Genomic DNA, 20,012 nt, shown 5'->3' with positions numbered 1-20,012 from the left:
AAAGAAAAAAAAAAGAATCTTATGATTTTCTTTCTGTAAGCAGAAAACGAAAAGCATCGTACTGTAATGCCTAGAGTTTGAACAAAGGGGAAAATCTGAAGAACTACAGTTGAGTTAAGTATTTTGATGCATGTATAGAGATGGTATTTCATAAGGAAACAACTTTGGGCATTAAATTCTATGCTACTGGACTGGTAGCATCAATCTATGTCCAATTGCATCTAGGAATCAGCAGAATTACAACTCGGTTATAGCAGAAATGTTTCCCAATGAAAATTCCAGTCTTAGACCTCAAAACTTGGTGAGTTCTAAGCGTTGAATGGTTTACAGGTTAATGCAGTTAGACATGATTGATAGAAATATTTAGGCTGCAAAGTTAATAAGTGTTTTCCAATTAGTAGAAATTAATACGTATTCAAAGTAGTCTACTTCTTGTAATATTTTTCATTGAAGCTTTTTCTTGACGAGTAAAGGTGTCAATCACAATCCAATTATACTGATCCGTCCAAACCTGCTCACCAATAACTGTCCATTAATTTTGAATAGGCCTAAATAGATGCCCAATTTAATCCATTTAATTGGTGAATAATGGGTTGGCTCGACTCACCCATTTATACCTATTTTATAATAATTATACATTTAAACTCAATTTTTTGTGAGTTTTAAACAAATAAATTTGAATGTCTTACCAATCTAATAACAACAAAATACTGTTATTTCTTGTCAAACAACATGCAAAAAAATGAAAAAGAAAAATAAGTAGAATTTTAAGTGACTCATCAATGGGTAATTAGGTATATCTATACTTATTTATTAAATGACTATAAATGGGTATCCATTTATATCCGAGTATGGATGAGTTGATCCAATTATAACACTTATTTTGATACCTCTATTTACAAAGTATACGAATTTAGCCAATGTTCCAAGGTACTACTATTGTTTTTGTTTATAGGCACGTAGCTTTCTTTAAGAAAGGGCGCTAAACAAGGAAAAGTCTGAAGTAACGATAGTTATGGTAACGAAACTATTTTTACCTGATATAACAGGTAAAAATACTTTTAGCGACCATTTGATGACCTGTTGTACTGGTCATCTAAATGAAATAGTACCTAAAATGGTGGTTAGTAAGTTTTCCATAAAGAATAGTAAGTTAACTTGATATATTAGTAACTTTTATGTCTCAAAAAGTAAACTTGAATAAATATGGAACTAACTTTGTTTTTTATGAAGTAAAATATTACTCTATATCTGAAACTTAGTTTTTGGAGGGTAAGTTTAGTTCAAGTAATAGTAAGTTTTTATAGATTAATAGTAAATATTGTTGATAGATTAGTAAATTTGGTTAATCATCAAAACTTAATAGTTTGTGGCATAAATTTACTATTTTACTTAAAGAAACTTACAATTGTACGTATCATTTATAAATGTTATATGTTCGAAGCATTTTAAATATACTATGAAAACTTTTTTTTTTGCATATGACCTTATAAAATATGTAAGAATAATTTGTCATATTTTAAATTTTTTATTACGGGAAAATAAACAACTAAGTTCCCAAAATATTTCACTTTTATTGTTTAAAAAATCTCAACTTGTTGGTTAAATTCACAATAATTCGATTGTCAAAAATAGTTTTTCTCAAATTAACTTTAATGATTGGATGTGAGATACAAAAATGGTAAAATATCCCTCATACATATGTCAAGGATATTTCCGACTTTTAGTAAAAAAAAAATTTTGTTGTTAAAATAACATTTATCATAGTGTACTAATTATTTTAGAACCATTTTATAGGTGAACTAAATATAATTTAAATTATACAATAGATTATACATGCATGTGATTTTCATTTATAATTATTGGATCCTATTCTTATGAACAATCTCCCAAGGAAAAAAATCAAGATCATACTGATTTTCTTATATTCATTGTTATACTAATTTTGTCATTTTTATTATTATATTATTTCTCATTTTGTTTAGGCCTTAACTCTTATTATTTCTTGTGTCTCAGATGTAAATTTATTAAAACTTTATCATCTTACTATTACTTTATCAAGAGTTAATATTTATGTATAAAAACTTACTATTACTTGAATTAAGCTTACTCTCTAAAAAGTAAGTTTGGGAAATAAAGTAGTAATTTATCTATTTAAAAAGTAAGTTTAATATTTATTCCAACTTACCTTTTGAAGTATAAAAGTTACTAATTTTTTACTGTTAACTTATTATTTTAGATAGAAAACTTACTTTCTTATTTTTAAGTGTTATCCTATTTAGGTGGATAGACCGATCAAATAATCAAATGGTCGCTAAAAGCAAATAAAAAATAAATCGAAAATGGTAACGAAATTTGTTATCCTATTTATGTCTTAAAAAGTAAAATGAAATAAAATTGAAAGTTACTTTTTAAAAAAATAAATAAATTACTGCCTTTATTCGAAACTTTCTTTTTGGAGAGTAAGTTTAGTTCAAGTAATAGTAAGTTTTCACGGATTAATAGTAAATCCTGTTGATAGAATAGTAAATTTGGTTAATCATCAAGACTTACTAGTTTGTGGCATAAATTTAATATTTTACTTAAAAAAACTTATATGAAACAAGTATTAGAAAGTTTATTTAAAATAATGCTAAGATTTTTTTGTTAAGGATTGAAACTTAATATTATAGTTAATAATTATTGGTAACGTAAATGTATAATATATGGTTGTATGTATCATTCATCAATGTTATGTGTTTTAAGCATTTTAATAAATGTATGTATCATTTACAAAGGTTATGTGTTCTAATAAATTTATTTTCTAGGTCACAAGCATAAAAGTTAAATTTGTACTAATGTGGCATAATCTTTGAAAACTATAGTAAATTTACCCATAGATTAAGTTTCGTGAGATTCAAATATATTTTGTATCATTTACAATATGGATTTATATGCATATATATATTTTTTATCAAACTTACTTTTAATTGGCAAATAGTATGTAAATTATTATAAAATGTCATTTTATAATAATCATATTTTTTATTGGTGAATGGTATATAAACTGCTAAAATGGCCAATTTATAAATGCTAAAATCTAGTTACTTTATGGCATATATTAGTTTGATCAACTAAAAAATTAGCGTAATTAAGTGTACGTTGGTTGTTGATTTGAAATTTGCACCCTTGTCACTATTTCGTTATTTCTACCACAAGTTTTTGTGATCAAAGTAAAACAAAGTCAAATATTTTTACCTGATATAAGTTGTATTTATATTTAGTAAAAAATTAATAAACCATGATTACATTTCATAATTTCTAATGAAATTAGTAACATTTTGTAAATAAATTGGAATAATTTGTAAAATATGTTATTTTTTTGACAATATAATTAGGGGTGGCAATCGGATCCAAATCGGAGTGACGGGTCGAGTTGAGACCCAAGTATAATAGATAACTGGTTGACCCGAACTTGACCCCCCAACCCGAAACGGGCCAGGATATCCGACCCGAATCTGAAAATTCCAGGTTGTCAGGTTGGTGGGACGACCCGAATGACCCAAAACTTAATTTTAATTTATTAATTTACCACTGTAATTTGTAATTCACACAAGACTAATTACATAATCAAGTAATAAAAATTTAAATAAATAATCCCAAACCAAATCTAAAATAAATTAAAAACATCGTAAAAGTGTTTTGTTCCAAACCAAATATAAAATAAATATAAGCAGTATAAAAGTAAAAAATAATATAATACATTATTTGTCCAAATATAATAATTTCAACTTCAAATAAGTTAAATAAATTCATTTAGGATTAAGTGATTAATGCCTTTGAAACAAAAAGAATAACGTAGGTTAGTTAGGTAAAAAAAATTTTCATTCATAAACAGGTGATCGGGTCGTATCGGATCACACATGGTTTGACCCGAATTCGACCCATTTTCATTTCGGGTTCGTCGCATGCGACTCGATTCTGACCCAAACCCGCGAAACCTCAATCCGAATCAATTAATTTCGTGCTAAGTTCATATCATTTTTTCAGATCGACATTTTATAATTGCGACCCCTAAATATAATCAAAAGAAATTTGCAGCATAAAGAAAGGATGATGGCATACGTATAAATGTGAGCAACTATATACATATCACACCATAAGTTTTCGTTTGATTTGTTCAAAACATAGGTAATATATTCGTTAGTAGATATAAAATGCATATTAATTTTCTACAAATGGAAAATACAATTTCATATATACTAACTATTAACAGAATGTGTAGTTTGAACACGATCAATTGAACGCATATTTCGTTTGTTTAGCTATCATTTATTTTGTTACTTAGGTTGAATATTTACATTTGAATAGAGTATTGATATTTACATATTTCAATTATTCTTAATGAACTTCAATTAAGTGTCAATGACAACAATTATTAAAATATAGTTTTCTTAAATTTTTTGATGCTGTTAATCATTTGATGCTGTTAATGTTAATATGTTGGATTACTTCTGTTAAATTTGTAGGGGTGGACGAGGTCTTGATTTCGTTTATACAGAGCTAAAAGAGCTATTTCTAAAGAACGATGGGATCAGGAAACCAGAAATCGTCTGGTTTGTTCTGGGATTAGGCGATAATCCTCTCTCTTGTAGGATTTTAGTTTTGAAAGTTTCCAAATTATCCATTCGATAACAGAAGAAGCGGAGTCGGTGAGGATCCTTCCTGGAACGCGGATAAACATAACCCAAAGCAGGGTTTGGAGAGGATACCCCCGCAATAAGGATCTCACTGGTCTTTTGTCGTCTATCTATTTTAAATTGGAGAGTTGGTTACAATTTCTGGTTAATATCATGACCCGATCGAAAATTAGCTATGAAAATAACAAGTCAACAACACCACACCACCAATGCATAGCAGGACCAAAGTGGAAACCTTGGCCTGGGAATTCGATCGAATCGTTGGAACTGAGAACTAAATAAGAAGAAGGCAGATGACTCTAAAGAGATAGGTGATATCCGAAAGTGTTTCAGGAACCCAAAACCGTTTTCAGGAACCGATAATTTTTTTTTACTTAGATATGTACATTTTTTACTTTTAGTATTAGTAAGTTTGATTTAAACATAAGTAAATTTTGTCAAACAATAAGTAAATTAAATTACTCACAGTGTAAATTTGTATTTCTGACTAAAACTTATCTTTCAGGCATATACTTACTAGTTTTAATTAAAAACTTACTAAAGTTAATATTAATTATTTTAATATAATATTTCAAAAGAGGCCGCTGAAAAATTTGATCTATCACTAAAGGTAATGGAAACCTATAATAGCAGGTTTCCCTAATATCGTTACCATAACTATAGGCACTGTAGCATTGTCAAGATCAAATGCTAAACTTCACAAAATGATGAATGGAAACTGATTTATTATGATTAAATGACAAAATTAGCTAAAATATTAATCAAATGAAAATCAAAACTATAAATTCTTCAAAATTATTAAACCTTCCCTATTTCATCCTAAAATTCACGAAAAATCTGTCCAAAAAACATATTAAAGCATGCCAACAACAATTTAGATTTTGAAGGGACAAAATTGATTGTATTTTCCTAATTGTTATGGGCCTTAGTAACATTAAGCCAAAATTCGAGGGTTAAACATGCAATTTCTGAAATTTGTTGCATGCATGTTACGAAGCTTTCTTATGCTTCTGCAATTTCTTATCCGCAAGGTTCTGCAAGTTTCCATACCGCAACTTTCTTTCCATTTCAGCATGCAGACATGTTCACCAACTACCAGGATCTTAACTCTCAATTATCAACTAAATCAAAAGCTACATTTTGTTGCAGGATTAAAGCAAAAATCTGAGCTGACTGTCAGGGACAAAGGGAACTAATCAGCAAAAGAAAAAAAATGCAGCAGGACCTTTCTCTGCAAAATCACATTTACAAGCTTTCCGTAGCTCTCGGCTATTCATCACCTAAATCTATCGCACAACAATGAACGAAAAGGGAACTACAACATGCCATTTTGATAAGAAAAACAATTCCATCCCTCTAGCATCAAGAACATGAACTAAACTACCCAACCTGATAAACCCTCTTTCTGAAACAAGAACATACAACGCAGGAGCAAAGAATCTGGCTTGACTGAGATAGAAAGAGGGAGGCCTCAACAACTCGAGCGTATAAAACACAAAAGAAAGACCAATGCAACATCAAAACCTTAGGTTTCCTTTTAAAATTCTGGTTGAAGACTTTTTGCGAGAAAATTATTTCAATCAGTACCAACCTACCCCATTACCGATCACTGGATTGAGAGCAAGAGGAAAGGAAAGAGGATATACAAACGGATACTTATGCATATTTTAATAGAAAATAAGTACAGAATTCATTCATCAAAGCTGTCAACGGATACTTAGGCATATTTTAATAGAAAATAATTGCGGTAATTTTTATACATACCGAAAATTAATAGAAAAGAAAAATCAAAGTCTGATTTATGACTTCTAATTTTTAAAATTTAAGGGGCAGCCAACCAGAGACAATATGATAACTAACAATTAATGTGTTCCATTTTTCAAGTGGGAATACAAAATGAAAGATCAAAAAATATCTAGAGAAAAAGGACAAAACCGTTTTCCAGGAAATAGGTAGTCATTGTCTGCAAGTCATTTCTACTGATTTTCATTTCTTAGTATTGAATTGCACCGGCCAAACCCACCCTTGAGGGGGCCTTAACTTCCACGTTTTGCAAAACAGCCACAACAATAAAGGACAAAAAAATTAAAATCAAAGAAAACAGCAAGGACCTCTGTTTTGTCGGTTGGAGGAAGAATCAGGACGCAGCAAATTCACAACCTTAGATTCAAGAACTTAAAGCTTAAAAAATATATATATATATATATATATATTGGAACACCAGAAATTAAAAAGGCAAAAAATTCAGAATCAAGCAAAAAAGGAAGATAGGAAAACATCCCTTTATGCAAAATTGAAGGAGGTATATTAATATCTTTTCCCTCTCTGCAAAATTTCAAGTTATATTATAAGAAACTGATGAAGCTGCACTCATCCCATCACCACAAACAAGACTGGAAAGAGAGTATTAGTGCTTCTCATCTAAATATGTACATCTGATTAAACCCAACAACAAAAAAAAAAAGAAAAGCTACAAAAACCCATAAGACAAAAGGGGGGGAAAACAGAAGAAGAAGAAGAGGAAGAAAGCAGGTACAAGGAAGATGAAATCACTGTCTCTAATATGATTATTTAGTTTCCAACAGAAGTAGGTCTATTTTCAGCCAATCCCAAGGGTGATCTTGAGCGCTGTTGTCGACTGACGAGGGTGATTTCTTTAAGAGCTGGTCTCATCTCTGGCTGCTGAAGAGCACAGAGTAGCAATCATAACACACAGATTTCTCTTTGACATTTCACCAAACATCTTATATGCATTCACAAATTAATCACATTTAACTTAAACGTCTAGTCAAGTCCTAGATGCTTCATATGGCTATTAAGCATGTTTTACCAGTAGACAATCCAAACTACAACCAAATCAAGGCTAGATGTTTCAGTGGACATTTTCAGCCCCAAAATTGCAATAAAATCTTCAAATTCTCAGCCTTGATTTCGCAAGAAAATCTTGACAAACAAAACAAATGAAATATAAATAAATTACAGCAATATAATCAAACGATTTCAAGAGGACATGATGGGCTAACCTCGTCACTGCTATCTTTGATTGGCTACCACCGTCGAAAAACCCTTTTGTTGTGTCTGCATTTGGCAGCATCCAAAAACAATCTATCGATGAGAAAGGATAGAGGGAAAGTGGGATCTGAAGATGAAAATTTGAAGTGGGAAAATTTATTCGCTTGTAACCAAGAGAAAGTGTGGACCAAAGTGGAAATCTTTGCCTTCAATCGTATGTTGGAACTGAGAACTAAGTAATAAGAAGGGAGATGACTTTGACAAGATGATATCCGAAAGTGTTTCAGAACCCAAAACCGTTTTTAGAAACTGGTAATTTTTTTACTTAAATATGAACATTTTTTACTTGTAGTATTAGTAAGTTTAATTCAAAAATAAGTAATTTTCGTCAAAAAATAAGTAAATTAAATTACTCAAAGTGTAAATTTTTATTTCTGACAAAAACTTATCTTTCAGGCATAAATTTACTTGTTTTAATTAAAAACTTACTAAATTTAATATTAATTATTTTAATATAATATTTCAAAAGTCGCTAAAAAATTGGATCTGTCACTAAAGGTAATAGAAACTTGTAATAGTAGGTTTCTCTAATATCGTTACCATAACTATAGGCACTGTAGCATTGTCCGCTAAACAAACATAGTCATAAACATAATTAGTCATGTGCACAGTCCACGTGTTCCGAGACTTCCTGACTATTGACGAAACAAAGTCAAAGTTTAGTACCATTTTTCGGTGACAATTTAACGACACTTCTTTATTTATATCAAATAGTTAATTTATTTAACTTGTAATGTATTCTTAATTGTTTAGTAACCCAAATAATTTTAATTTAACTCAAGTTTCCTTTATTCTCACGCGATAAGTGGGATTAAGATTAAATTTGACGCCGAATAGTGATACTGAAATTCCCAATTATTTTGCAGGCAATGACTTGCAAAAGTTCACTGCTGTCCAAGTGGCGAACGAATAGAAAGAAACCACTAGGATTAGAAAAAAAATCTTATGCACGCATCAACGAGTGCAAGATATTCATCCTCCTCTCCTCCTTTTTTTTTTGTTACCATGGATCTTTACTGTATGACTAAATTTCACTTCGGACTCTTAAACTATAAATGCAATTTCACTCTAGTAGGTGTTTGGTAAATAGGTTTCAAATTCAATTATATCCATATATGATGTTTGTTGGGGGGGCAATGGGAATGATAGGTCTCTTCTATGAGTTTTCTAATTAATCACCTCTCAATTGAGAATCATCTTAATTATTCATCATATTCTCCTTAAATGTAAAAATTAGAATATACACGCTTACATTTATTATACTCCCTACACACTCTTCCAAATCAATTTCACTTTTTGCCAAACAGTTAAAACCAGAATCCCCTCTTAAACTGGGGACAGCCGCTCAATTGTGCACCTGCAAGTCAAACCCACTGAAAAAAAAAATGTAAAATAATTACAGCTATAACCGACTCAAACCATTAACAGCATTTAAAAGTAATTACTACCTAATTTGACTAGTTCAATGACATTAACGAATACATTATATATAGGATCATAACATTAGTATTATCTAATTTTATTGTTTTCTATATGACTACTCTTTGGGTCGTCGGGGCTTAGTAGACTCACGGAAACTCTTTTTTTTTTTTAGAAACGATAGAAATTTTATTGCAAATAAAAGGATAGTACAATATATGAGCAATGGCTCAATTTGGACTTTACAAAAGTGTACTAAGACACAGAGGGTCTAGAATCTCCTCATCAAAGTGAAAGTGCATTGCTAGCTTACTTAATCTCTTACTTATGCTATTACCTTCAACAGGTAGGCTATCAAATGAGCATCTCCTAAACAAAGAACTGATGTGTCTTATGTCCTCCAGGTGGCCTGCCATACACATGTCCCTTGAAGCTTGACATTTTATCAATTGTAACACCTGAGAGCATGATAGTAGAATCTTAATGTACTGCCAACCTTGTGCCATTATCTTGCATAGAGCTAGTTGTAGCGCCACAAAATAATCCAACGTAACAGAACCAGTGCTCCTCTCCTTCAATGCCCAGGCCGCACATATCTGGCTTTGAGTGTTTTGTACTGTGATGCCAATTCCCATATTCTGCCCTTCAGTATGTTGGCCAACTGCAATAGATATGGTCCGCATATTGTCACTCTCCCCCACCATTTCATCCTGGACTTCTGTTGTCTCTGTTTCTGAGATGCTCAGCTGCTGCTCTATCTGTTGGGCTTTTTGGAATTCCTCCCACTCCTTTACAGCCTTGGTAATTACTGTCATGGGATGCTTATGTTTCTCTTCAAATTCAACTTCATTCCTTGCTTTCCAGATTTGCCACAAAATTTCCACAGTCAATGCTATATGTTGCATTCCATCCTTACGGCTCTTCACCTCCATCAGCATGGTCCACCACCTTCTGAAATCACATGTATATTCCGTCAGTCCATCCCACTGTAATGGAGCCATTTGCCATATCAGTGTTGCCTTTCTGCAATGGAAGAAAATGTGTTCTATTGTCTCACTGTTGTCCCCACATGTTTTGCATATCAGGTCACCTTTTCCAATTCTTCTAAAATGGTTTCTCTTCCTGGTAATGTTTGGTGTAAGCACCTCCATAAAAACAACTTTTGCTTATGTTTAATCCTCATTTTCCATAGCTGTTTCCATACCTTTTCACAGCCACCTGCCCAACTTGTTTCTCCCCCTACCCGCACTTGAGGTATGCCCTGCAGATTCTCTCTTGCCAGTGCTTTATATGCTGAACTGACTGTGTAATTTCCATTGTTGCTATTGTTCCAAAAGTAACTGTCAGCCCTGCCTGTTATGCTTATAGGCATTTTGAGGATTAACCTTGCTTCATGTTGGCCAAATGTCCTAAAAAGGAGGACTGAGTTCCATCTAAAATTAGATATCAACTCACTTACTCGACTGATGTTGCATCCTGGAGGTTTAGGGGACTGAATTTTACCATCACTGCCTGCCTGTAACCATGCGTCCTCCCAGATTCTAGTGTTTTTCCCATTTCCAATTCTTTTCCTTGCTCCTTTCTTCACTCCTTCTCTTGCCCCCATCAGACTTTTCCATATCCAAGATGAGTTACACTTTACTTCACAGCTCAAAGGTGATGTCTTAGGATAGTATCTAGCTTTCATGACTTTACTCATCAATAAATTTGGACATGTGAGGAGTCTCCAAATCTGTTTTCCCAGTAGAGCTTGATTGAAGCCTTGGAGATCTTTGAAGCCTAATCCGCCAATGCTCTTGTCGGTTGTTATCCTTTTTCCAGGAGCACCAGTGAATTTTCCTTTTTCCATTCTCTTCTCCCCACCAAAATCTGGCCATCAATCCGTTAATTTCTTTGCACAACTTAACTGGGAGCTTAAAGACCGACATTACATAAGTTGGCATTGCCATTGTGATGGCTTTGAGCAAGACTTCTTTCCCTGCAAGACTTAGCTGTTTATTGCACCAGTTAGAGACCGTCTTCTGACATTTATCTCTGATGAAACCAAATATTTGGTCTTTCATTTTTGTGACAACCATTGGCAGCCCCAAGTACTTTCCTTGCTTTACCACCCTTATGTTACCTAAGATGCTATAGATCTCTCCTTGTTTGTGTTGCTCCACATTCTTGCTGAAGAAAATTGAAGACTTATCCATGTTAATCATCTGGCCTGATCCTTTTCCATACGTCTTTAATATTCCCGTCACTGCTTCAGCCTGAGTTTTGTCCGCTTTGCAAAAGATCAAAGAATCATCTGCAAAGAAAAGATGAGTTATTGACGGTCCATGTCTGCTGATTTTCATCCCGGTCAGACTTTTGTTCCTCTCTGCTTGGGCCAGCAAGTTCGAAAAGCCTTCTGAAATGAGCAGGAATAGATAAGGTGATAGCGGATCACCTTGTCTAATTCCTCTGGAAGGTATCACATAGCCTTTAGGTTCCCCATTGATGTTGAAAGAAAAAGAAGCTGTCGAAACACACTCCATTATCCAGTTGATCCAAGTGCTACAGAATCCCATTTTTTCCATGATTGCTTCCAAGTATCCCCACTCCACTCTGTCGTAAGCTTTTGACATATCTAACTTTAGAGCCATAAAACCTTGTAGACCTTGCCTTTTGTTTTTGAGAAAATGTAAGTACTCATGAGATATAATAACATTATCCAGAATTTGTCTTCCAGGAATGAAAGCTGCCTGGTTTTTGCTAATGCATCTGTGCAAGACTTTTTTCAATCTATTTGCCAAAATTTTGGAAATGATTTTGTAAAGCACATTACAAAGGCTTATTGGCCTGAACTGTTTAACCTCAGTGGGGTTATCTACTTTGGGGATAAGGGATATAATGGTATGGTTTGTTGCCTTCAACATATGCCTAGAATGGAAGAAGCTCTTAATGGCTTGGATGACATCGTGTTTGAGAATGTGTCAAAATTTTTGAAAGAAAAGTGGTGTCATTCCATCTGGGCCAGGAGCTTTGGTTGGGTGCATAGAAAAAAGTGCTTCTTTGATTTCTTTCTCCCTAACAGGCTGAGTGAGGTCTGTGTTCATGTGGTTAGTAATGGTTTGTGATATTCCCTCTAGAACCACATCTGAAGGATTCGTCCCCTTACTACTGAAAAGGTCAGAGAATTGCTTCACAACTTCTTCTCCAATTTCATCATCTGACTTAGCCCAGGATCTGTCCAGCCTTTGTATCTGTTGCATGCAGTTGCGCTTCCTATGCCCCTTTACCCTTGCATGGAAATATTGAGTATTCCTATCCCCTTCCTTAAGCCATTGAACTCTAGATTTTTGGCTCTAGAAAAGCTCCTCTTCCTCATAAGCTTCCTTAAGTTGCATTTTAAGAACCTTTTTTCTTTCCCTTATGTCCTCACAATCAGAGGTTTGGAGATCACTCAAGAGTTTTTTAAGGCTTTTAATTTTCTTCCTAGCATTTCCTGGAAAATTGTTTTTCCATCTCAAAATGGCCAGCCTACATTTTGCTATCTTCCTATGCACTTTATACATATAAGAGCCTGATTGTTCCTCTTCCCACTCCTGCTTCACTACTTGTTGCAGTCCTTCTTTTTTCAGCCATCTTCTATCAAACAGGAACCTGCTCTTCCTCTTCATTTGTAGAGGATTGGAGTCTAACAAGATCATGCTATGGTCAGAGCCAAAATTTTCCATGTGTTTGACTGTCGTTCGGTCAAAAATTTGGCTCCAATCACTACTCGCCAATGATCTATCCAGCCTTTGTTTAATCTTTCCCTGTTGAGCCCAATGATTACTCCAAGTCCAGGGATTGCCTTCATATCCTAAATCAATGAGGCCATTTTGTTCAATAAAGCTCCTGAAGTATTTGAAAGTTCCTTCCTCCCTTTTTCTACCCCCCCATTTCTCCTCATTTGATATGATGTCATTGAAATCGCCAGTAATCACCCATCTAGAACCCCATAAAATTTTCCTTCTCTCCACGACTTCCCACTGGCGTCTCCTGATTTGGTCATCAGTGCTAGCATAAATTCCTATGAACCACCAGTCTACATCATGATCAGTGTCCATTATGTGAATTTCCATGGTGAAAGCAGTGGTTTTAACCTCCAAAACTTTTACTTCAGTATTCCAAAATATAGCCATGCCCCCTGATTTATTCATAGATTCCACCACCACACTCTCTTCGAATCTCAACTTCCTTTGAACTTTCTCCATGAATTGTTTTCTATTTTTAGTCTCACACAAAATGACCATATTAGGGGAGAGGAGGTTGCAAGCCTCCTTCAACTGGGGAATTGTCAAGGGGCTCCCAGCACCTTGACAATTCCACACCAGTGCTTTCATTTATCCATTGGTGACCAGGTTGGGCTGGTCACCTCCCCCTCTCCAAAGTTTGCACTGCTTGCTTGATTAGCTTCCCTCTTTCCCTTTTTTCCAACTGATTCTGTCACTATTGCATCCTCCATTACTTCATCCACTAGCTGGAATTTTCTCTTGGCAGCAGAGTTCGTAGAGTTCCCACATTTCTGTGCATCAGCCAATAGTTTTCTTTTGATCACTGGAGTTCTTAAAGTTTTGGCTTTAGATCTTCTAGTTGTTACCAGTTTATTTGTTTCCTCTAAGACCTCCAACTGTTCTTCCACCTGCATGTTCTCAGTTACCTGTTCATTTAATACATGATCCACAGGCCTTTCCAACACTACATTGAGATTACCTCCACGAATATTCCATGCAGAAGTTTCCAGTTCCTGAGTTTCTTTACCCACTTTAGCTTCCTTACTCTCCTCCTTGTCTGTCACCTTGGCTTTGGCTTGAGTTAACATGGTGGATTCTGCTTGTTCTCCACTCTTATTTTTCACATTTTCGTTTCTCAGAATCTCTGGAACACTCCTCTCTACTAACTCCCTTCCATTTGGTTTTGGAATAAGTTCTCCATCCTTAAATCCCCACTTTTGCTTGCTAGGAGATCTAGATGCAGGTTGTGGACCTCTTGATTCTTTTTGCGGTGATGATTTCCCCCCCCAGCTCTGAGCCATGGTCCAAATTGGTTATCCTGGTGACCTTTTCCCAGTTGTATTCCATCTGAGCAATTTCTTTCACTGTGTCCTATTTTGCCACAAGTGTAGCAGAAATCAGGGCATCTTTCATACTTGAAGCTTAGCCATTTCACTTTCCCTTCCAGTTTAACCATAGTACCCCTCATGAGAGGTTCAGAGATATCTGCCAAAACCAGAATTTTAATGTGTCTGCCTTCTTTACCCCCTCCTTGGGGTATGATCACTTCTTTTGTTTCATGGAAAACTGAAGCTATTTTCTTTCCCACCTCCTTTGATATCCAGTGCACTGGGAGGTTCCAAACTTGAATCCATAATGGGGCTATATTAAATTCCACTTCATTCTCTTCAAATCCTTCAAACCACGGTCTGATTACGAGTATCTGTCTATCAATAACCCACGGACCCCCTGTACAAATCCGTTCCCTATCCTTCACATTGGCCATGAAAAACTGAAAGGTATTGACTCCTACCTCCACCACCCTTAGGCCTTTGGGATAACCCCATGCCAGAGTTACAAAATTTTTAACTCCCACAAAGTTGATTACCTTTTCACCTTTTATCTTCCCCACCAGGCTTTCCTCACATTCCTTAACACTGGGACAGACATCCCCCAATTCTAGTTCTGTACCACCCAGTTCTTTTGTAGATAAAGCAAACTTTTGCAATATCTCAATTATTTCCTCTGCCATCGAAACCTACTGGTGTTCTATAAGGGAATATCACAAAAGAGCGCAGAACAGAGTAAAGGACCAGGGTTTAAGGAAGCGAAAACAGGGTTGACCTTCAAAACTCTTCCGAACAGAGAATGAGGTGCGCACTAAAGGTAATGAACCGCTCAGGTGAATAAAGCCAAAGTAACTAACTTACAAACACCATATAAAAACATAGAGAAGCCACACTGTTAAAAACTGAGTGTTTGTCCAACGCAAAAAGTAAAGCTGCCTTCACTTTAAACGCAGACCATTTTCAAAGTTTTCACTTTTTTTGATAAATACTCTTTTTTTTTTCCTGTGAATAAAACAAAACGGATGAAAAGCGACAAAAAGATGCTTGCTACTACCCCGCCAGAGTACTTACAGGAGTCGGCAAGATCCTCTTGGTAAAAGCTTTAAGGTTGTCTGTCGACGCTTAAGACCCGACAGAGTAAAATGTGGATCCTGGTACTGCTGTTCCTTTATTTGCACCAATGAGAACTAAAGATGAGATCTTGTCGGGAGTTCTTTAATGCTGACATTGGGTCTTTTGGATTCACTTGAAAGCTGAAACAACGAAATTTTGTTGTCTTCCAGATGGTAAATTTAGTGCCCTATTATTCTACTAAGTTCAGACAGAGAGTTATGCCAACCTCCCAAGGAAGGAGATTTGCACACTTCCCAATAGAGAGAAAATATGAACTCCCAAGAAGAGAGAAAATGCTCGTGATATGACTCACGGAAACTCAGTCATGATGCTTTGTTTAATATCCTATTCGTACCGATGAGATAACCCCTTTTTGCTGAGACTTTTTCTTGAACTTATGAGGCCCTGATCCAATTTACATCAGGTTGTGGCTGCAAACAGAAAATCTTTTCAGTTGATCAGAAATGGATTTGAAAATTTATGCAATTGAAAATTAACAGTGGAGGTTCACAACCATGATTGATAAGCACTAAACAGGGGGTACTTTTAAAAACATTATCATGTGTATTAGTTGATGGGCGTAAATGTCAACCTCATTACAAATGTTTTATTTTCTCTATAATAAATTATTCAAATGAGTAAATCTTATATACACTGACAGTGTATACACTATCACCGCTTGATTCATGACATGTGTGCAAAAGTTGAATTTACATCATTTTCATTATTTAACAATCCCATTTCTCTGAAATTAACTTATATGAACTTTGAAACGTTCCGGATTTTGTGGTGTAAGAAATTTGAATACTCCTAAACAAAGACTTTTTAAGGGTCCAATAGTCCTTGGAACAGATGCAACTCAATTTTGTTTTCTTTTGGCAGAAAGATGCAATTCCCCTGGATGTTGCTTCTTAGAATATATCTGCTTGAGAAGAAGCCATTGTTCTTCTTGTTTTTTTTTGGGTACATTCTTACAGATGTCAAATCATCATCTGGTAGACAAGTGATCACCAGATCTATAGTTTGAGCCATTACTGCTAGTCAGAGCATTACTGTCTACATAGGTTGAGCCATGAGGCTTGTCTTCATTCAAGATTTACGACTAAAACTCCTCTCCTAATTGCTACTCATTTACCACTTCAATCTTATAACTACTAGGACTCAGAGAAAACCGTGTGTACACAACATCCATCCTCAGTACTAGTGATCAATGAGTTCAAAATACTTACTCTCCTCTCTCCTCTTCTTGTTAGGTTGGATAATCAGTTTTCCTATATGCCCGACAATTGGAGCATCATTAGCTAAGCCAGGGTGCAATGATACTTGTGGTGATGTTCTCATCCCCTACCCGTTCGGGCTGAGTCCTGGCTGCGCTCTTAAAAGATCATACATCATAATTTGCAATTCTTCCAAGCCATATCTAAGCAGCCTCAACCTGGAAGTGTTGAATATATCGCTATGGAACCAAACAGTCACGGTAAATGCCCCGTTGACTAATTTTTGCAGCTCTCATCAAGCTCAAAGGAGCAGCACCAGTTGGATTAGCTCCGATCTTGTGGGAACCCCTTTCTTGTACGCACAAAAGTACAACAAACTGGTGCTTTTTGGGTGTGGAAATGCCGTACTAAACCAAGAAGAAAACAAGATTTTGTGCGGGTGTACGTCGACATGTGAACTCAACAGTTCTGATCAAACAACTAGAGCTACAAGTTGTTACGGGGTTAATAGTTGCGAATCAACAATTCCTTTCTATCTCACCAAATACAACCTGAATTTCAGGGACTCAACAGTTAACCGCTCAGGGTACTGCCCATCTATGTTCTTGGTAGATAAAAACTGGTTACCGGAGAAATTTTCAGAATTTTTGCAACTTATTCCGGTTGTTTTGGCCTGGACACTATCACAAGCCGATGCGACAGCGGCTTGTGATTGTTTCCCCTTCAGTGACCGTCTCTACCTGAATTCCGAGGCATACGTCCAATCTTTTGCTTGTCCAGTTTGCGGATTTGGCATGTATTTCCCTGATACTAACCCATATCTATCACCACAATGCGTAAGGCCAGGTACGATCGAGTGACATTGCATTTAAACACTTTTCTAATTGAACCTTGTCTTCCAATTTCTTTTCGTCTGTGTAGGGATACCCATTGATGCTAACTCGAGGACGAAGGACGGGAAACAAGCTCTTGTAGGTGAGACACCCTTTAATTCTCTGTTTTACTTCAACAATAATTTTGGTATCTCTTCTTTTATAGAATAAGCCTTAAGAGAAAGCAAAATATTCGATCCATAGAGAATTGTGATAATATGTATGTTCCCGACTTCAACTTTCCTAAATGCATCTTTAACGGGTAATAAATCGTATTTTCTCGTAGAGTAGAGAGGGGGACAAAACCATGATTGTGGGAGCACAGTCCTTTTGGCCGTCCTAATCTTTGGGAGCAAAGTTTAGATTGACATATAGAAGTGATGTATTCCTTAAGTTTTAGACATTATGTAGAATAATATCAGTTTTTTTTTTTAAGAAGAATTTGAAACTGTTTGAACTTCATGGAAATTGAAGTGTATATATACATACCCACATATAATTTAAAATTACTTTTATCAAGTTTATGCCAAAGTTGATTTGAAATATATTATTCCCTATAATGATTAAGTACCTTTTCATTTTTTTGATTTTTGATAATTAAGTACTTACTTTGAGTCTTTTGACTAATTATTCTTTTCCCCTTTTTCTTTTAGTATTTCTTCTTTTCCTTTTCCCTTTTTTTTTATTCCTCTTTCTTTTTTCAAGCTTCTTTCGAACTTATGTGGCAAAGAATACCCAGAGGAGGCATAAGAGGAGCATCTGTACTAATAAGAATTATACAGAACAAAGACACCATGCCTTGTTTTCAAGCTTGTACCACACTTAACTTTTACTCCGCAAATCTCTATGGGAATATGTGTTGGTCTACCAATCAACTATTAGCTGCAAATTCGTAACGTCTTTTGCAAACTAGTCGCACAACTATTTGCACTTGGAAATTGGTAGAGCTGATGAGGCAGAACTGTGGTCAAATTGTTTTGGCGCTGACCAAGAAAACAAATGAAAAAGCCTCAATTTCCCACTTTGGAACAAACCATGGTACTATTATGAATTTTGCAGGTGTTTTCACAAGCATAGGTGCGTTACTTATCATAGCTGCTAGTTCTACCATGTACAAACTAGTAAAAAGGAGAAGAAACAGAAGGATCAAGAAGAAAATCTTTAAATGAAATGGAGGTCTTCTGTTGGAACAGCAGTTACATACTGATGATAGTGCCATGGAAAGGACAAGGATTTTTGCAGAAAATGAGTTGGCTAAGGCCAGTGACCAATTCAGTGAGGATCGCATACTTGGACGAGGTGGGCAAGGAACAGTTTACAAAGGAATGCTAACTGATGGAAAAATTGTAGCAATCAAAAAGTCAATGAAGGTGGATGAAAGCCAGTTAGAGCCATTCATCAATGAGGTTGTCATTCTTTCACAAGTCAATCACAGGAATGTGGTAAAACTACTAGGTTGTTGCTTGGAGACAGAAGTTCCTTTATTGGTATATGAATTTATTCCTAATGGAACTCTCTCTAGCCTCATTCATAATCATATCGATGATGAGTTCCCCTTCACTTGGAACTTCAGATTAAGAATAGCAGGTGAAATAGCAGGAGCTTTGGCATATCTACACTCGGCAATCTCAATTCCCATCTACCATAGAGATATTAAGTCCAGCAACATACTTTTGGATGAAAAGTACACAGCCAAAATATCAGATTTTGGAACTTCGAGGTCCATTGGAGCAGATAAAACTCATCTAACTACACTTGTTAAAGGGACATTCGGCTACTTGGATCCGGAATACTTTCAGTCAAGCCAATTTACAGAAAAAAGTGATGTCTATAGTTTCGGAGTTGTTCTTGTTGAGCTCTTGACAAGGAAAAAGCCCATATCATTTTCTGAATCAGAAGAGGATGGTCACTTAAACTTGGCCACAAGGTTTTTGACGATGATGGATGAAAATCGTCTGGACAGTATCCTTGATCGTCAGCTTCTTGATGAGAGCATGGAGGAAGAGGTTATGGCTGTTGCTAAACTGGCCCAAAGATGCCTAGACTCAAATGGGAAAAACAGGCCAACTATGAAGGAAGTAGCCATTGAGTTGGAAAACATTCAAAGGGCGCCAAATGGTTCAACTATTCAATCACCTATTCACAGCCATATGTTCAGAGAACCTGAATTTGTATCGTTTGCTAACACAAATCCTTCATGGACAACTGAAAACGATACCATTAGCTTCGCTGCTGATGCTGATCCATTATTAGATTACAGGATTTAACTTTGAATTGGAAGCAATTCTCCTTCTCTCTAAATCAAATTGTCTCCTTGCACAAAGACTAGCTTCATCTTCCATGCGAGGGAGACCAACTGGTATCGGTCTTCCCCTCTTACGGCTTTCTCTTGCTTTTTGCATCATAAAAGCTCACCTAAGATGTTTTAGGTTCCGTTTGATAAAACTGAATCTGAAGTCTGAATTCTGAATTCTGAAATCTGAATACTGAAACAATTAATTTGCTGAATTTTAAACACTGAAAAGAAATATATGAATGTCTGAATTTTAATACTAAACCTATTAAT

The 20,012-nt window shown here is 35.2% G+C and overlaps 3 protein-coding genes and 1 long non-coding RNA gene across 4 annotated transcripts; 2 read left to right on the top strand and 2 right to left on the bottom strand.

Moving 5' to 3' along the window:
- Nucleotides 1-6,961: 6,961 nt before the first annotated feature.
- On the bottom strand, nucleotides 6,962-7,989 carry LOC140014539 (uncharacterized). The gene is made up of 2 exons (XR_011821311.1): nucleotides 7,703-7,989; nucleotides 6,962-7,361 (listed from the first exon to the last, which is right to left on the bottom strand). It is a non-coding gene; the product is annotated as an uncharacterized lncRNA (long non-coding RNA).
- A 4,513-nt stretch (nucleotides 7,990-12,502) lies between these two features.
- Nucleotides 12,503-13,525, bottom strand: LOC140014698 (uncharacterized). Its single transcript, XM_072065794.1, has one exon. It carries the CDS (start codon nucleotides 13,523-13,525, stop codon nucleotides 12,503-12,505), a length of 1,023 nt encoding a protein of 340 aa, XP_071921895.1.
- Nucleotides 13,526-16,366: 2,841 nt separating this feature from the next.
- On the top strand, nucleotides 16,367-17,698 carry LOC113709801 (wall-associated receptor kinase-like 6). The gene is made up of 2 exons (XM_027232656.2): nucleotides 16,367-17,420; nucleotides 17,496-17,698. Exons 1-2 carry the CDS (start codon nucleotides 16,568-16,570, stop codon nucleotides 17,615-17,617), a joined length of 975 nt encoding a protein of 324 aa, XP_027088457.2. The 5' UTR covers nucleotides 16,367-16,567; the 3' UTR covers nucleotides 17,618-17,698.
- Nucleotides 17,699-17,855: 157 nt separating this feature from the next.
- On the top strand, nucleotides 17,856-19,713 carry LOC113709802 (wall-associated receptor kinase-like 1). The gene has a single exon (XM_027232657.2). The coding sequence runs from the start codon at nucleotides 18,664-18,666 to the stop codon at nucleotides 19,711-19,713; it is 1,050 nt and encodes a 349-aa protein (XP_027088458.2). The 5' UTR covers nucleotides 17,856-18,663.
- Nucleotides 19,714-20,012: the final 299 nt, after the last annotated feature.

This window comes from Coffea arabica, chromosome 9e (assembly GCF_036785885.1).
Source record: "Coffea arabica cultivar ET-39 chromosome 9e, Coffea Arabica ET-39 HiFi, whole genome shotgun sequence".
Classification (NCBI taxonomy): domain Eukaryota; kingdom Viridiplantae; phylum Streptophyta; class Magnoliopsida; order Gentianales; family Rubiaceae; genus Coffea; species Coffea arabica.
Note: the sequence above shows the minus strand (reverse complement) of the source record. Positions and strands in the feature narration are given on the sequence as shown.